At 34.8% G+C, this 18441-nt stretch overlaps 1 protein-coding gene across 13 annotated transcripts in view; it reads left to right on the top strand.

Moving 5' to 3' along the window:
• rims2a (regulating synaptic membrane exocytosis 2a) overlaps nt 1-18441 on the top strand; it is a 182726-nt gene that overhangs the window by 18544 nt on the left and 145741 nt on the right. For all 13 annotated transcript variants that reach the window (XM_016483405.1, XM_016483386.1, XM_016483365.1 and 10 more), the window contains exon 3: nt 13256-13466. In XM_016483405.1, coding sequence (XP_016338891.1) covers nt 13256-13466 — 211 coding nt within the window. The remainder of the gene's footprint in view (nt 1-13255; nt 13467-18441) is intronic.

Raw genomic sequence — 18441 nt, 5'->3', positions numbered from 1 at the left:
CCTGCTGAATGGTCCTAATGAACAGGTGTCTGCCTCTATGATGGGCCGCCTTGAACTCGGCTGCTATTTCAGGCATCGCTGTGTGAGGGCGACCTGTAAATTTAGTTTGCTTTTGGCTCAAGAACAGCCTTCATTCTAGCATGCAGTTATGCCACATTGAGGCTGTGTTCAAAAACCCTAAGTAGGGAGCATTTTGAGGTTCCAAAAGGTAGACAACTTAATTATACTGCCGCCTTTTGATCATTTTTTTTTAAGGCCGGTTGCAAAGAAGGTAAAACCATAATGCATAATGCGTTAAGCGCGGTGAAAAAAAAAGATTGTTGCAGAAATGTTAATTATAAATCTAAAACAGCCTTGCATCTTAAAAATCTTCAAAAATAACAATAAAATCTTTTTTTTCTTTCAATTTTTATATACATGTATCAGCTTTCATGCATACAAAATAACAAGGGCAGTCAAATATCAAAAGTTTTAATGACAACGAAAAGTATTTACTTCGTTTTCAAACATATCTGAAAAGGAGTAGGGAAAATGTTCAGATACTTAAAATAGCAAAGTTCATAAATACGTTTTTTTTTTTTCACAAATTCTGTAACTTTCTGTCACTATTTGAATGTGGTAAAACACTCTCAGATGTAGCAGAAAACATCATGTTTTCATTTTCTTCTGTCACTAGCCATAATTTAAACCTTGAAATCAGGATTAGGCATAAAATAATGTTTTAAGAATCATTCATACATGTGAAAATCAGATGAGAATTGAACATAGTTGACTCAAATTAACTTGACTCAGAGGAAAACAGTATTCATGTCTTTGTGTCAGTTTTTCTGGTGATTAAGGAATAATACAAAGGGTTGTTGAAAGCAAAAATGCTCTGAAATGCACATCATATTTTGTGAGAAAGTGATTTTGGAATCAGCACCAATGATTTTGGAACTGCAAAAATAATTAAGAAGCAAGCATTGGATTTCATTAAATACATTATTAAATGCTGATACCCAGGGAATAGTTCACTCTGATTGGAAATTTTAACTCAATAGCAACTTACTAAAACCAAACTCTTAAAATCTCTAGCTGTGTGGCTAATGGAGTTCTTTCCTTGTAAAACATGCAAAATCATTCACTTATGAGGATGCTATACCTTATAAGCAGTAGGCAGCAAGATGACTCGCTAGGTTCTGGAAGTGAGCCTGTTCTCACACTCACACACATACTCTGGCTCTTAATACAACTTGTGTACTGTGGTTTAATCAAGTGTGTGTGTTTATTCAGTGGCACTCTGTGGTCTCTCAGATGGTTCAGCGGAGGTCGTGTTGACCAGGCTTTTTCTGGCACGAGATTACACCATTTCTGCTCCTGCAGTGATTCTGCCACCTGTTGCCACACACGCACAAGCAGATTTCCACATTCATAAAAATGAACTGGTCTCATACTGTCCCTCCACTTGTCACACACTCATTCACACAATTCTGCCATTTTAAATCTTATGCTTAGACCATGTTTTAAACTTTAAAGAAATATTCCTGAGTATTTCAACTATTATTTGCACAGACATACACTACCGTTCAGAAGCTTGGGGTTGGTGGATTTTTTTCTCTCTTATTCTTAAATCTCTTATTCTTAACAAGGCTACATTTATTTGATTAAAATACAGTAAAACTACTACTGTAAATAGTATTACAATTTAAAATAACGATTTCCAATTTATTATATTTTAAAATGGAATTGAATTTTCAGCATCATTGCTCCAGTCTTCACCTGTTGCCACACACGCACAAGCAGATTTCCACATTCATAAAAATGAACTGGTCTCATACTGTCCCTCCACTTGTCACACACTCATTCACACAATTCTGCCATTTTAAATCTTATGCTTAGACCATGTTTTAAACTTTAAAGAAATATTCCTGAGTATTTCAACTATTATTTGCACAGACATACACTACCGTTCAGAAGCTTGGGGTTGGTGGATTTTTTTCTCTCTTATTCTTAAATCTCTTATTCTTAACAAGGCTACATTTATTTGATTAAAATACAGTAAAACTACTACTGTAAATAGTATTACAATTTAAAATAACGATTTCCAATTTATTATATTTTAAAATGGAATTGAATTTTCAGCATCATTGCTCCAGTCTTCAGTGTCACATGATCCTTCAGAAATCATTCTAATCTGCTGATTTGCATTTGAAATTATCAATGTTGAAAACAGTTGTGCTGCTTAATAGTTTTTCTGGAAGCTTTTTCAGGATTTTTTGATGATTATAAAGTTCAAAAGAACTTTTTTAAAATATAAATCTTTTGTAACAACGCCAAAGTTTTTACTGTCTTTTTACTATTCATTTTATTTGTCTTTGCTGAATAGAAGTATTAATTTCTTAAAAAAAATAAAAAAAATCTTACTGACCTCAAACCTTTAAACGATAGCGTACATTTCATGTCTATGTACCCAGGGTGAAACTTTTTTCCTCATGCCAGTCTTATACGTACTGGCCCTGAAACATATCTTGCATTTTAGCATTTTATATATAAAATATATATATTATTATTATTTATCTTTTATTAAAAAACTATATTTTTACTCTATCAAAATTTGATAATTTAGCTATTTTTTCCTTGCCTATTTGTGATGTATTTTGCATTTCACCTGTGTCAAAAGTATGCTAGGATGATGATGTACTGAGCATAGCCGTTGTTCTTCTGCCAACTTTACAGATAGTCAGTGAATCATTTTTTTTACTTAAAAATTAATGTAAATGCTTTACCAAGCTGTACATTTCTGCTTTTAAACCCTCTGGTCAGTTTTCCTGCTACAGTTCAGATGAAGTGTACCACTGCACACAGAGAGAGAATTCTTACAGTAACCCAGGATTTTTCCTTTAGGCTCGGGCTGAAGGTTGTGGAAGCTGATGTGTTGTGGTAGTGATGGCAGACAGGAGAGTGCGGGCGCTGCCAGCCCCACTGACCAGCCCAGACTGCCACACTGGCGGCTGTAATTGTGGAGTAATTATGCCCCATGCAGAGATTCAGCTCTGTGTTATGTAACAGGACTTTCCTCTTCTGTGCATCGCTGACAGCGGGAGGCCAATGTGTCCACACGTACACACACACACACACTTACTTCAGACAGAGCAGCACTTTAGTGCTAGCTGAAAAACGGGTCATATTATGCGTTTTATTTTTTTCTCTGTAGTCTGTTTATTTCTTGACACATGGCTGTCTGACCCTTTTAATTAAACACGTTTTTGCTGTTGTGGTTTTAATAATTTTATGTAAAATCCGTACATGGCCGCTTTATGAAATGAGCAACAGCACTTGTTCAAGGGCTGCGGGTCAGTGTTATTTTAGTATTATTTACAGTATATGCTATTTTAATATTTTGGATTAGGTTTCATTTTTATATTTTGAGTCCTTTTTTTGTTTCATTTTTGTTTCTTTTTTTATGCACTTTTTTAAAAATACTGTTTAGGTTTAATTCAAGTTAAATTGTAGTTTATATTTATTTCCAGTTAGTAATTTTAGTGCTTCAACTTTTTATTTGTTTTGTTTAAATACCGTTTAAGTTTAATTTGAGTTCAATTTTACTTTATATTTATTTCCAGTTAGTCATTTTAATGCTACAAGTACTGAAGTACTGTTTTTGCTTTCATATGCAACATGTTCTGGTAATGGTCGCAACATGTGTTTATAAATGTATAATCCAGTGTTTCCACTGCGTAAAGATTAACACAACCTCACACAATGCCACGCTGTCCTAATAACATTGCAACTATCAGTACCGCCGAGCATGTTCATTTCTAAGTGACCTTATATAAATTATAAAGAGTGCTGTTTACATATCATATTGTTTATAATGCTTTGAGAAAGAGGAAGTGAGAATAAAACACTACTATTAAAAGGGGTTGTAAGTGAAGTTATCAGTTTCTGCTAGAAATACCCAAAGGGATCGGGGTTTAGTTGTTTAGCATGTCCCTGTTAGCCTCTGCTGGTGCTGGTATATGTCATAACTGTACTATATGTTGGCAGCAAGCATCTTCTTTGTTCATCATCCATTCCAAAAATAATTCATGCATAATTAATATATTGCATGCATTTAAGAAAATGTGCATACTGTTCAACAGATGCACAGGCTACTGTGATGGTAAAATGCTAGTTTGAACATAGCCACTGTTTGCATCGAGCAGACTCCACTTATATATAGTATATGATAATATATTCAGGAACGTACAAACCGGAAGTTCATCCACTTAGTCCCACAGCAAAAGGATGATCTTTAAGGATGTTTTACACTTCTAATACACAATCTTGTAGGTAAGAATGTATATAAATATCATATGGTAACAAAAACTGGAGCAGAACTTTTAGACGAGCTGCATTTCTGCTTTTTTAACCCTCTACAATGATTTTATACTAGGCCTCCGTTGTAAGTACATTACTGATCCAGTTTTGTTTCTTCAAAACTGATTCAAATGTATGGCCACAGATGGAGTTGGTGGATGTTAAGTTGAAAATAAGCAGGAATAGTCCCTTAAGAGGAGCGCGCTGAGAGTCTGATGGTGAGATGTGGGGTGTGTTATTTAAAGTGATGAGTCAGCTCTCATTCTATAGCTGTCACATCAATGAGGCCTCTGTCTCCACCTCCACTCAAGAGCACCACAGAGAGAACAGAGAGGGATGAGGAGGAGCGAGGACAGTCATTTGAGGTTAAATTAACAGTCTGAGAACAGCTAAGAAAGAGGGATAGTTTGGTTAAAACATCACTCGCAAGACTTGCAAGTCAAGTCTCAACTAGTGCAGTTTTTCTGCAATTTAACACGACAACACAGTGCTAATGTGTAACTGAAACCGGAGGAAGCTGCCTCGCCACATAGTCAAACTAAATACAAAACGATTGGACAAAAGCTCTCTCTGTCTCTGTCTCTCTCTCTCTCTCTCTCTATATATATATATATCTATATATATAATGTATAATTTTTTTTTTCCCAAGTTTGAGACTGCTGCACTTTTTCCTGTGATCCAGATGCAGAAGTTGACATCTGTTCCTTGATATTTAACCATTAGGGGGCAGTGCCACACTGTTTTACCATTTTGCAATTTACAATTTTTAACTTCAAGTGTTTCAAATGCACAGATCTCAAATAGATCCCAGACAGGTAAAAAAGGGAGTCCACGTTTAGCAAAACATGATCTGAAACTGCTTTGAATGCTGTCCTGAAGGATTGATATACAGTTTTTTTTTCATGACTTCTGATTTATGGTGTTCATTAACCCTCTTTCATTGGAGTAGATTTTATTGTATTCATGCGTTAATTGAGTCTTAAGCTCAACACATTGAGTCTGATGCACTGTGTGTTGTGGACGGTGTTTTTTTTCTGTGGTCGACTCATGCAAGGTGTCCGTGGAGTGCAGAAAGTTATGAACCTAATGGTTAGAGAGTCGGACTCATAACCCAAAGGTTGCGACTTTCGTTGTGGCTCAAATTCTGCAGCTTTTGTCCATGCACAGATTCTGTGTGGGCCTGATCTTAGCTAGAGACCTCAAGGCTTTGACAATTGCCTGGCTGGTTAGTGGCGTGTGCGTTTGCTGTGGCTTCCTCTGTGATTGGCGGCTCTTTTCCCCTCCTCTCTCTAGTGATTGGCTGCCCGCAGGTCTGTCATGGCTCTATCTGAAAAGCTTTTGGCAGCTTCATCCACATATAGGCTGGATGCATCAGTCCTGCTTTATTTTGCTTGTTTGTCGACTCTGTGAGTTGCACATTGACAGTGTTTGATCTCTTTCTCTGTTTCTGTGGATACTCGACCTTATCCCTGGCTGATAGATGCAAAATTCATTTAACTCACTATGGCTTCTCTGCTTCCTTCTCCGGTAGTATCTCTTCTTCTGTTTTTCCATCTCTCAGTTCTATATCTTTGTATTTCTCTTCGTATTTTTCTTCTTTCTCTAGTCTCACATAGCCAGAGTTTTCAGCAAATCTATTTTATTTTATTCGAAACCAAGAAACGCCCACTTAAGAGACATGTACAGTGACCAATTACAGCACATTTTGTTTGTACATTTCATTTAGGGCCAGTTAATATGAAATGTTTTTTTGTTACCACAGTAGTAGAAAACTGTGGGGAAAATTGCTCAGCATTTCCTATAAGATCAGCTATATGAGAAATGCTGGAAAATATAGTGGAATTGTTGTGCACTTTGTAATTAGAGTTTCTGTTTGTCCAAAAGTAATAAATATTGATTAATTTTTTTTTTTTTTTAGATATAACTCATAAACAAAGCCGAATATAAAGTTTTGCTCATGCATATCTAGTTTACTTCATACTAAGTGTCTGGGGAAACAAAAATAATAAATTGGAACTAAACTGGGCAACTTTGACACATCTAGTTATTTAGTTATTTATTTTCCCAAAAATGTTTATAATTACCTGGTACATCATTGGTGGGTGTATTCTCACTACTGGCCATAAAGCCGGCCAATCAGATTTGAGCTTGCCAGACTGAGAAAGTGACCAGTTTTGTGTGCAATATGGATGAGATGGTCAGTGGGCTGAGACTAGTCTGTCCCTGTCTTTCTCCCTGTCTGTCTTTCTCTCTATCCCAGTAGTTTTTGCAGCTGTACATGCCCTGCACATGTGTTTTTCTCATGAATGTAGCAGCACTACAGTTGTAATGATGATAATGGCACGTTTGTCGACTGGAAGCAGGCTTATTGACCGGATTTTGAGTTGTGCTGTCTGCTTGTTCATACAGGTGGTTTCCCTTTAGTGGAATCACTGATCTGGTTAATAATGTTCTCCAGCCCCAGACAAAGTCCCAAAACCAACCGCAAACAGAGCCTCCAAAAGAGCCAGAGACGTAAGTAAAACTGAATGGATTTATCTTTGCCCTCAATCCTCCAAACGCAACATTGCCAAGACAAACCTTGAATTATGTGGCATTTCTGTGGATATGACTCACCTTTCACCTACTCTGAATATTAATGGTCAAGGGCTATCAGTTCACAAAAATGTTAAATGAAATGAATTAAATGGTATTTTGATGAATTAATCAGTTAATTACACATTTGCTGGGAGCACTTTACAATAAGATTATTTTTTTAGCATTAATCAATGCATTAGACATTATAAATTAACAATGTCTTTTACAGCATTTGTTAATTGTTAATTTTAATTACATTTATAGATAGATAGATGGATAGATACACACAGTTTAATATAAAATATATGTTACAGTTTATTGTTAATTGCTAATTCATGCTCATTCACTTTTTTATATTAAAGGGGTCATATGACGTTGCTAAAAAAGAACATTATTTTGTGTATTTGGTGTAATGAAATGTGTTCATGCGGTTTAAGGTTCAAAAAACACATTATTTTCCACATACTGTACATTATTATTTCTCCTCTATGCCCCGCCTTTCTGAAACGTGTCGATTTTTACAAAGCTCATCGTTCTGAAAAGCGAGGTGTGCTCTGATTGGCCAGCTATCCAGTGCGTTGTGATTGGCCGAATACCTCAAGCATGTGATGGAAATGTTACGCCCCTTACCATACTGTGATGCCGTGTCCTGGTGCGACGAGACAAAATCAATAAAACCCATTACAAATGAGACATTTGTAGCATCCAGTGGGGACATAATTACTGATTATAATGATTTATACCGTCTTTTTACGCGTTGCATCGCGCCGCGTAAACATAAAACCATGTCTGCATTTGTAATCGGAGAAATGACAAACAACACAAAGAGAAAGGAAAACTTGAAATCGCATCATATGACCCCTTTAAATGTCAAATGTTTTTGTATTGTAAATATTTTTGCATTGCCTTATTTCATATCAACTGCCCCTTATTTTAATGTATAAATGATAAAATTATTTATTAAATATAAAATGTACACACAATATGAAATAATATATTCATGTTCATTCATAATAATGTTTATTTATAGAAATAATGCATGTATTATTATATGTAGAAATTAATATCAATCTGTATCAATAAATGCTGTAAAATAGTATTTGTTTGTTTCATTCATTATATCTTATGCATCAACTCATATTAACGAATTTAACCTTTTTGAAAACTTACCAGTTTGCCTAAAGTCCTCAAATGAAGATAATTTAAAGGCATTACATTATAGTGGAAAATAAAAATATTGAATAGTTTAAGTTGCAAGTTTCACATGGGTAGAGAAATTTAGTTATTATTTTTATTATGTTATATATATTTTATGATATATAACATTTTTATTATGTTAAATATAATCAATTAGGCTAAATTAATGTGATAAATTGACAGGCCTTATTTATTATCTTAAATACGAGCTACTACAGGCATGTTTTGCTCATTATGGCCCATCAATTCGATTTGATTACGAGATCTGCATTAGAGACCAACATTAAGCATGGGTTTTGTATTACACGAGAAGTCGACTACAAATTTGTAAGTAGCTTAAACGGGTAAAGCGCAGGTCTTCAGGTGGCTGCAGTGTCACTCATAAAGGGAGTGCGTATCAGTGTGCTGGCTCATGTTTCTTTGACTTCTCTATCTGCTGTGTGTCAGATGAGACGTGACGAATGGCGTATGATTATATTATGGGTTATGCATCTCTGGAGGTGAGCTGTGCTGTGGTCTCCAGCTGTCTGTAATGCTACCTGAGCCAGCGCACCTGCCAGACCTCTGGAGCTCCTCCAGCCTTCCCATCATCCACCTGACTGCTGTCTGGAGCCTGGGTGTATATGGGAGGATAGACGCAGAGTTTAATGTAAAATCTGTCATTGTTTACTCAGTCGTGTCACTCCAAACACATATGATCATGTTTTATGACAGAAGTCTTGTGGCACAGACTAAAATCTAATATTGCATTTGCTGAAGGATATCTGCCGTATATATGAGAGGGCAGCGTGGGGTCAGACAGTGAGTGGTACTGTATATGCACATGTTCGGAGGGTAAGAGGGCAGAGGTCAAGGGGTCGGTGAAAGCAGACCTGCTCATTGGTGTGATCTGATCTTAGAGGGGTGAAAGGTCACTGACTTAAACAGAAATCATGTCTAGTGGGCACTACGGTGAGAGGTTTGGATGGTTAGCTTCAGAAAGTTAGTACCTGCTCATAAGAAGCCTGTTTTTTCTATTGATGGCCAATGGAAACCAGCGTTAGTTTAAGTGTTAACTTAGGTTTTTTTTGTGTGTGTGGAGAAAAACCAAAGAATATATTTCTAATGTGCAGCAAAAGATAATTGAGCTTCACAAATTAGAAAGTGACTTTAAGAAAAGAGCTAGAGTAGTGAAAATTCCCATTTCCACCATCAGGGCAATAATGAAAAATTTCCAATCAACAGAAAATGTTATGAATCTGCCTGGAAGAGGACGGGGTCACTGGGCACAAAACCAAGCTTCTGCTATGGCCATTCCAGTTCCCTGACCTGAACCCTATAGAAAATGAGTGTGGTGAACTGAAGAGGAGAAACACCATCATGGAGCAGGGAATCTGAAGGGTCTGGAGAGATTCTGGATGAAAGAATTGTCTCTGATCTCTTGTCAGGTGTTCTCTAACCTCATCAGGCATTATAGGAGAAAACTCAGAGCTGTTATTATGCCAAATGGAGGTTTCAAAAAGCATTGAATAAAAGGGTGCCGTTAATTGTGTCCAATGTGTATTAGAGAAAAACATTTGTCATAATGATATTTCCCCACATTTTAAATTCTTATTCTCCAATGAAAGGTTAGATTTATGTGAATTTTTAAAATAAAAGATCAAAATGATTAACAATGCAGATTTATTTTCACTGACTTCTTTGATCATATTTACCAAGGGTGCCAATAATTCTGACCACGACTGTATGTATGTGTGTGTGTATGTATATATATATATATATCAGTTTTCATTTTACCTTAATTATACCTTTAGTTAATTCTATTATTTACTATTACTATTAATTTAAACTTTTTTAACTAATTTTAAATTTCACTTAAATTTCAAATTTACTATATAATTTTATGTACTTTTGTCATTTTGTTTTATTAATTAATCAGTCAATTTTTTGAATATTACTCTGTTTAATTTATTTTAGTTTTAGTTCAGTTTTAATTTACTAAATATTTATTTACAGTTAGTAATGTAATTTCCTCAACATACTTATTTCAGTTATTTCAGCAACATTTCTCATTTTCGTTTAGTTTAAGATTTTATTTTATTTTATATTTTAGCAAAAATGTTTTTAATAGTTTTAAGTTTAGTTGATTATAACCCTGGTCAAAACTATCCCTGGCATTTTCTGATAAAAGCAACATGTATATGCAATATTTTACTACAATATAGAAGGTATTTCACCAGTGACCAATATTTTATTTTACAAGTGTGAAATGGGCTAAATATGCTATTGCGATGGATGGGAATGCTAATGAATAGCTATCGCTGGGTATCACAGACTATACACAGTATGTGAAACAAACATGGTTTGTCAATTTATTTTTTATTTATTGGTTTATGCTGAAGTCAAAAAGACTAATAAAAGTTCAATGACGTTTGTGCTCATTAAATTTACATGAAACAAACTCCTTTGCATTAAGCATTCAAACTCTCCTCAGAGATGGTGATTAGCAGCGTGAGAACGTGTTCAAGTTTGAGTTTGGTGGGAGGTGGCCAGGTGAATTCTGGGTAGCACCCAGGCATTCTGTTGTAGTAAATAGATCAGTGTGCTCAATAATTCAGCCTGCTAATGAATGTTGCAGGGGCAGATGTGGGACCAAACCTCCTCTAATCGACAGCTTATGGCGTTGGCCCCCAGTGTTCGGTTTCCACGGCTACGGTTGATTGACAGGGGACATACAAAATGCATGTGTATCATGCATGCATTCAGCTAGTGTTTCAGAGTCTGTCTCAAGCCTTTGACCCCCTCTGCTCTCTTACGGTAATGAAGAGGGTACACGATTAAACGGCACCCTTATATAGAAGTCCCACAAGCACGCTCAAGGTGATCTGCCTGCTTAAGATCACGTTGATATTTATTTAAACGCATTGATAAATTAAGTTTTGTAGTTTTGTGGAACTATGGGCAACAAACTCGGGGTTACAGGATTGGTTTTGAGTTGACGAAACCAAACCAGTCCAATCCGGCTTTGTTGGTACCATGAAGCTCATCATCAACTTTCTCTGTCAACTCAGGCTTGATCCTGAGGTAATGGAGCAGGTGCACATGAAAGAGTGGCATCAGTAATGAACAGCCAATCAGATGCCTTGAAACTGTGATTCACTTCTTGAGAGTCAGTGCGATTCACTACCAAAGATTAAAATATTGAACAATATGAAGAATTTAAACACATTTACAAGATGAAACGATCTATCCATGAAAGAGGAAAACTTAAAGAAAACATCTTGCCTTATAAGTGCAAGTAAAAGTTGTAAAGTTAGCTCATATATTGATCATATTTATAGGTATAAAAACACTTAAAAATCAAAGCTCATATGTAGTCATGTTTAAAGCTATTGATCCTAAAACGGAAACGATAAGAGGAAAACTTAAAGAAAACATATAAATACGATCAACTCTATAAACTAACTTTTACTTGCACTTACAGGTATAAAAACACTTCTAATCTAAGCTCATATGTAGTCATGTTTAAAGCTATTGATTCTAAAACTTATTTATATTGCATATTATCTATATGTTTATATTAATTTAAAATAAAAGCTTAATAATTACTATTAAACTAAACTAGCTTGTGTAATGGATTAAGGGTATAATAATTATAAAAAATAATCATCTCTATAGACAATTTTATCTTTGATTAAGGGTATAATAATTATAAAAAATAATCATCTCTAAATTCAGACAATTTTATCTTTAAAAATGTTTTACTATGTAGCGTCCTTTAATTTGGAGTAAGAGAAACTGGGGGAGTGGCTTTATTGCGTCAGACATGTGTCACCTTGCCTGAAGCTGATTGGTCAAATTTCACTTTGAGATCTCTAAACCAGAACATAACCTGCCCCAGAGCAGGTTAGCTGTGGAGTGTAAGTTACTAAGGTAATGAATGACGCTAAAAGCCAAGCTACTTTCATGGTACCTAAAACCCAGGATTGGTGCAAACTAAACTGAAACTTACCTGGCTAGCCAGCTAATCTGGCTTCATGGTACAGGCCCCAGAGCTAGTGCTTATTGACAACCAACTAAACAATTGTAAGCCATTCTGCATATATTTCATTGTGAATGTAGCTTATCTTTCAGAACAATATATTTGTTTTCAGGATTTATTAAAAAACATTTTATTATGGGATTTTTTATATTGTATATGGCTGATATATATATATATACGTGTGTGTGTGTGTGTGTATATATATATATATATATACATAGTGTATATACATACACTACTATGGGGGAAGTCGTGGCCTAATGGTTATATATAATATACCATATTGAAACGTATATAGATGTTAAAAATCTAGTTCAGAATGCATGTGACAAGTTCTTAGAAATGTAACATTTGTATTCATGTTACTTTGTTTTTAAACGTTTTCAACAAATTTGGAATTTATTGTAATGTACACTACAGCTGAAAAGTTTGCATGCAGTAAGATTTTTTGAAAATGTTTTTGATTTGTCTTAATCTCACCAAAGCTGCATTTATTTGATCAAAATCTACAGTTAAAAACTTTAATAATGTATTTAATATAAATATTTTTATGTGCTTTAAAATGTCATTTATTTCACTGAATTTTCAGCAGCATTACTCCAGTCTTCAGTGTCACATGATCCTTCAGAAATCATTCTAATATGCTGATTTGCTGCTCAAAAAACATTTATTATCAAAGTTGAAAACAGTTGTGCTGCTTAATATTTATTTTACTTAATATATCACTTTTAATGAATGTAATGCATTCTTACTGATTAAAAGTATTAATTTCTTTCAAAAAATGTCTGAGATCATAGTCTTCATATTAATTTTATAGCTCTGTACTATTAATGTATGTCAGCAATTGTCTTGTATTTTTATTTATTTTTTTATTTTAATTTTTGAAAAGGTTTTTAAGATAATGAAGTTAATATTTGAATGAAACAATGAATGAATTGAATGAAGTCTAATGAGCAATGAAAGTGCAAGCTCTGAGCAATAAAATTGTCCTTTTGGTTGTAACCCATGACAAAATCCTTCCTATTTTTCAAGTATATTCCTATTTTTATTATATACACATTCTATATACTTATAATGTGTTTTCTTGCTGTGTTCTGATTGGCTGCGTTCTGTTTCCTGCAGGAAATTGCACCAGCAATTTGAAATGTATAAGGACCAGGTGAGTAAGATGGGGGAAGAGGCACAGAGCACCCAGGAGCAGAAGAGTGACTCCCCCACCTGCGGAATCTGCCATAAAACCAAGTTTGCCGACGGCTGTGGCCACCTCTGTTCGTATTGCCAAAGCAAGTTCTGCGCTCGCTGTGGAGGAAGAGTTTCATTACGCTCTAACAAGGTACAGCCGTAAAGCTGCTCAGATCACACAAGCACTGACTTCAGCTGGACACTATTCATTACTGTAATGATGACTGTATTCAGAATGAAATATAGCATATGTGAAGTATGCACTGCACACTACCTGCAAATGCAAGTGAGAACCTTTTTGAGTATCATTTTGTACATCAGGCTTTTATGGCTCATGTAGTGAGAATATGGAGATCAGACTTTGTTGATATGCTGTTTAGTGCAGATGTTGTCATGTTTATGTCTAAACAGTGAGATTAAGTTCTGATAGCTTGTAATGTAAATCAATGAGATTTTTTTAACAGAATAGCAGACTGCTGATATAAAATACATATAAATATCAGTTTTCACTCTGTATCTGCCAATAATATATGTCTTAGTAAATACTTAGTTTTATGATCAAAGCTCTGTAGTTTTTATTGGGGGCAAAACATATAATAGTGCAATACAATGATGACTGAGATACATTTTTTTCTCAAAAGCCTGATGTATCATGTGATGCAATTTTACATGACTATGGAATTATCAAATCACCCAATATTCATTGCTGTTTGTTTGTTAATTTAATACACTACGATTCAAAAGTTTGAGGTTGGTATGAGTTTTTTTTTTTTTTATGTTTTTGAATGCTCATTCAGGTTGTATTTATATAATCAAATATACAGTAAAAACAGTAATGTGAAATATTATTACAATTTAAAAAAACCTTTCTATTTTAAATATTTTGAAATGTAATTAATCCTTCAGATACTTCAAGAAATCATTCTAGTATGCTGATTCATGACTTTTTTAAAAAAAAAAAAAAAAAAAAATAGTTTTCATAATCAGGTAAACCTTGCTTCAGTCCAGTAGTGTTACTAACAATATAAAGGTTATTCTTATGTTTACTTTATAGAATAATCAAGATTTCACAGCAAATACACACATGAACCATGAGCTGAAGGTGGATGTTTTTAGAATGATACTAAAATGCATTTAATGTCATCTGACTGATAATTTATACTTTTTTAGCACATGTAGTAGAATGTTTGCAACAATTTTTCAGCAAAGTTTTGATCATGTTGATTGTGTAGAGGCTTAAAAAAATTATACAGTAGGCTTTATAGGGTTAATCTAGTACTGAGTAAAAAGTCAATCCAATTGGCAATCCACTCAAATAATAAGCTACAATGATATTAGAAATTGCATTTGATATCACTTGCACTTGATATATCACTATACTGTACTTACTGCAAAAAATAGTGTAATATGCCATTCTGAGCATATTCAATATTTACAGCTCATAATAAAGGAGATGTTTTTGAGAACTGTGACAGTGTGAGATGTTTATAGATGCTAAAAGCCATGTTTTATTATTTAAGTAGTTTAACTTATTATAACTTATTAACTTATTATTGTAGTTTAACAGGGCCTTTTTGTCATGTAATTTCATACTGAAATCATTCAACTCATTGTAACGCATTTGATCTTGTGTTATTTCCTGCTGCTGGCCGCTGAGGGTTGAGCGGGTCATGCGATGACCACAAGAGGGCGATGCTCCCTCTGTTTTTACCACATCGCCCGTTGGCCCGTGGCGATGGATGTATCAGGCCAGAAACTGCTTATTTAACCTTTTGATGTCTCTCTCCCAGTACAGTCTTGGTGCTTTTAAATGACTTTGTGCAGAGTAATAAACGGCGATGTGATTGGCTGCAGTAGTTCGTGAACATCTCTTTATGTGTGTCTGAATGTCACTCACACTTGTTCTCCTCTCTTCTTTTTTCCCTTGTCTTTCTCTCTTGCATTTCCTCCCCTGTGGAATTGCAACAGGAGGATAAAGTGGTCAGCACCCTTTTTTTCTTGACTATGCTTTGATATTTAGCTTTTGCAAAAGTGTGATGATTGCACACCTCCGTTAAAGGTGCTGTAAGCAATTATTTTATTTATTTATTTATTTTTGGAGCAGCAGAAATATCTCACAGGTAGTAAGATAGGCTCCTTTTTTAATCCAGTCAGAAACAATCTCGGTCTGGTTGCTCTACATGACTTTGAAGGATGGGTTTTTGGAAAGAGTGTGTGTGGTTTAAGTTACACTAAAAACACATGACAATTTTTCAAGGATAACAGGATGACATTTTGATGACAATTGATATGTCTTTTACTTAAACAACTATTTTTAACAGCAACATTTTAACTATTTTAATACAATATACAGTATTTTACTATAAAAGTATGTTTTATATTACAAACATTTGTATATTATATTTTAGTTCATTTATATATTTTAGTTTATTTGTATATATATATTTATATATAAATGTGTGCATATATTTATATGTGACCCTGGAGCACAAAACCAGTCTTAAGTCGCTGGGGTATATTTGTAGCAATAGCCAAAAATACATTGTATGGGTCAAAATTATCGATTTTTTTTAATGCCAAAAATCATTAGGATATTAAGTAAAGATCATGTTCCATGAAGATATTTTGTAAATTTCCTACCGTAAATATATAAAAACTTTTGATTAGTGATATGCATTGCTAAGGACTTTATTTTGACAATTTATAGGCGATTTTCTCAATATTTAGATTTTTCTGCACCCTCAGATTCCAGATTTTCAAATAGTTGAATCTCGGACTATCCTAACAAACCATACATCAATGGAAAGCTTATTTATTCAGCTTTCGGATGATATATAAATCTCAATGTCGAAAAATTGACCCTTAAGACTGGTTTTGTGGTCCAGGTTCACATATTATATTATAGACACTTGCAGTTAACGATTCACTTCTTAATATATTTTTAATATAAATTTGAACAGTTGTTATTGTGATAGCAAATTGGTTGGAGTTATCAAAATGGCTGAAATCACTTACAGAACCTGTACTAAATGAGAAATGGTTGTGATATTGCTAGAATCAACTGGATGACATTGCATCACCCCTCATTTCAACATCAGAACATTTTCATATTATTTTAAAAAAGGGGAAAACCATAATAATAGCTTTACAATAAACAACAAACAGCTTTTTTGTTGTGATTGCATAGCGACAAAAAGAACACTCTATTATTGCAGTTTGATAAGACAAATAAGATCTCAAAGTTCCTAATATTTATTTATTTACTTATTTATTTAAACAATTTATTTATTTATTTAAACAATTGATTCCAACAATGACATTCCAATGGCATTCCAAATTGAGGTTTGGCTTAAATATCCTGCGTCTCAGATGTTTCTTATGAGGAAAAAGACAATATGCTGTATGTAGATTTATAGGTTCAGAAGGACAAAGTTGATAGTTAAATGAGAACTCCCTGAGCAATTAAACAGCAGCCTCTTTCTTGTGCATGTTGTTTGGGCTGCATGAGTACAGTGTAGTAAAAGTGTTGCGTCCGGCTCGAGGCTGGCAGGCAGCGCTGCTCTTTGTGCAGAAGGACAATAGAAACACTCTCGTGTTACCTTGAGCACAGATGGTGATGCAACGGGTTCACCTGGAGTGTTACCAGTCACACACTGGCCCCGCTTCTGAGTTATGGTGATCCCCAGAGATCTCACTTGATCACTTGGTCTTGATAAAGCCCAGTAATATGACAGTATATTGGTGAATTTCTTAAAAACATGGCCAGGTCACATTTTGCTCCAAAATCAAAAATTATATTTTGCATGAAGAAAATGAATATTATGAATTACTTGACCAGATGTATAATATAAAATTCCATTTCTATAAAGAAAATGAAGGCTATTCATTGCCATAATGTGTCAAGATGTATAAATATAAAATTAAAACAAACATCATCAATGATGTAACATCAGTAGTGATTCTCATTGCTGTAAAACAGTAATTGCAGATTTAGTGGCTCTGCAAATCTGAGTACAGTTTTAGACAGTGTTGAGATCTATTGTGAGACTCTATAGATGATATGTGACTGGGGTATTTCTCTGTCGAAACATATGAGAAGCAGGAGGTAAAAGGCTCAGTTTGTATTTAATCTCACCATTGAAACTCATGACTACTAGGAGGAAAAAAAGAGATTATTAAGGAGATTTCCATTCCTACAGTTGCCCATATTGAGATGTCTCCTGGTCATTTAGCAAAGAGTGATCAGCTCTTACTGGTTATAGATTGCAGCACTGGTAGACTGTGACGTTTTCATGTTTCTTTCTTTTACCTCTGTTGTCTGAGTGTTAGATGTTTGTCTGATTTTTGGTATCTTGGTTCTCTAGTCTGTAGTTCTGTTTCCTTACGTTTTCTGGTATCTCAGCAGTAGCAGGACCATGCTGAGCTTTTATCCGGTTGCCCGGCGGAGGATTGAATTGCCGGTTAGTTCTTGGTGACTGGATTTTGTTTCTCCCCTCTATGGTTTACAGCATTAAGGGTTTGAATGGAGACAGTACTTGTGATTCTAACCTCTCTGAACCCTGGAGACAGTTTTACATAGAAATATCTTAAAGGGGTCATATGATGCGATTTCAAGTTTTCCTTTCTCTTTGGAGTGTTACAAGCTGTTCGTGCATAGATAAGATCCCTAAAGTTGCAAAGACTAAAGTCTCAAACCCAAAGAGATATTCTTTATAAAAGTTAAGACTGGTCCACGCCCTCCTAAAACGCCTCGTTTAAACACGCCCCCACATGTCTACGTCACAATGTGGGAAGATTTGCATAATGCCGCCCAAATGTTCACGCAAAGAAAGAAGGCGCAACTTTATTGTTGCTGCCACCGCCGCCGCCATGTTGTGAAGACGCTGTGTGTTTCGTTGTGAAAGCGAAACTACTTTGTTTGGCCTTCCAAAAGAGGACACGACTAGAAATCAGTGGTTAAGTTGTATTTACAACACTGTTCCAGAACAGTTCAACCCAAATATTCAGATGTGTGCAGCGCATTTTATGGAGGACGAGGCCCGCTTCCTGATCCTGGTAGACTACAATGCCGGTTGTTCTAACTGACAGTCTGTAAGTACGTTTTTATATTTAAAGAATTTGCCACC

This window comes from Sinocyclocheilus anshuiensis, unplaced genomic scaffold (assembly GCF_001515605.1).
Source record: "Sinocyclocheilus anshuiensis isolate Anshui unplaced genomic scaffold, SAMN03320099.WGS_v1.1 scaffold389, whole genome shotgun sequence".
Lineage (NCBI taxonomy): Eukaryota > Metazoa > Chordata > Actinopteri > Cypriniformes > Cyprinidae > Sinocyclocheilus > Sinocyclocheilus anshuiensis.
This window is presented reverse-complemented; position numbering and strand designations above follow the sequence as displayed.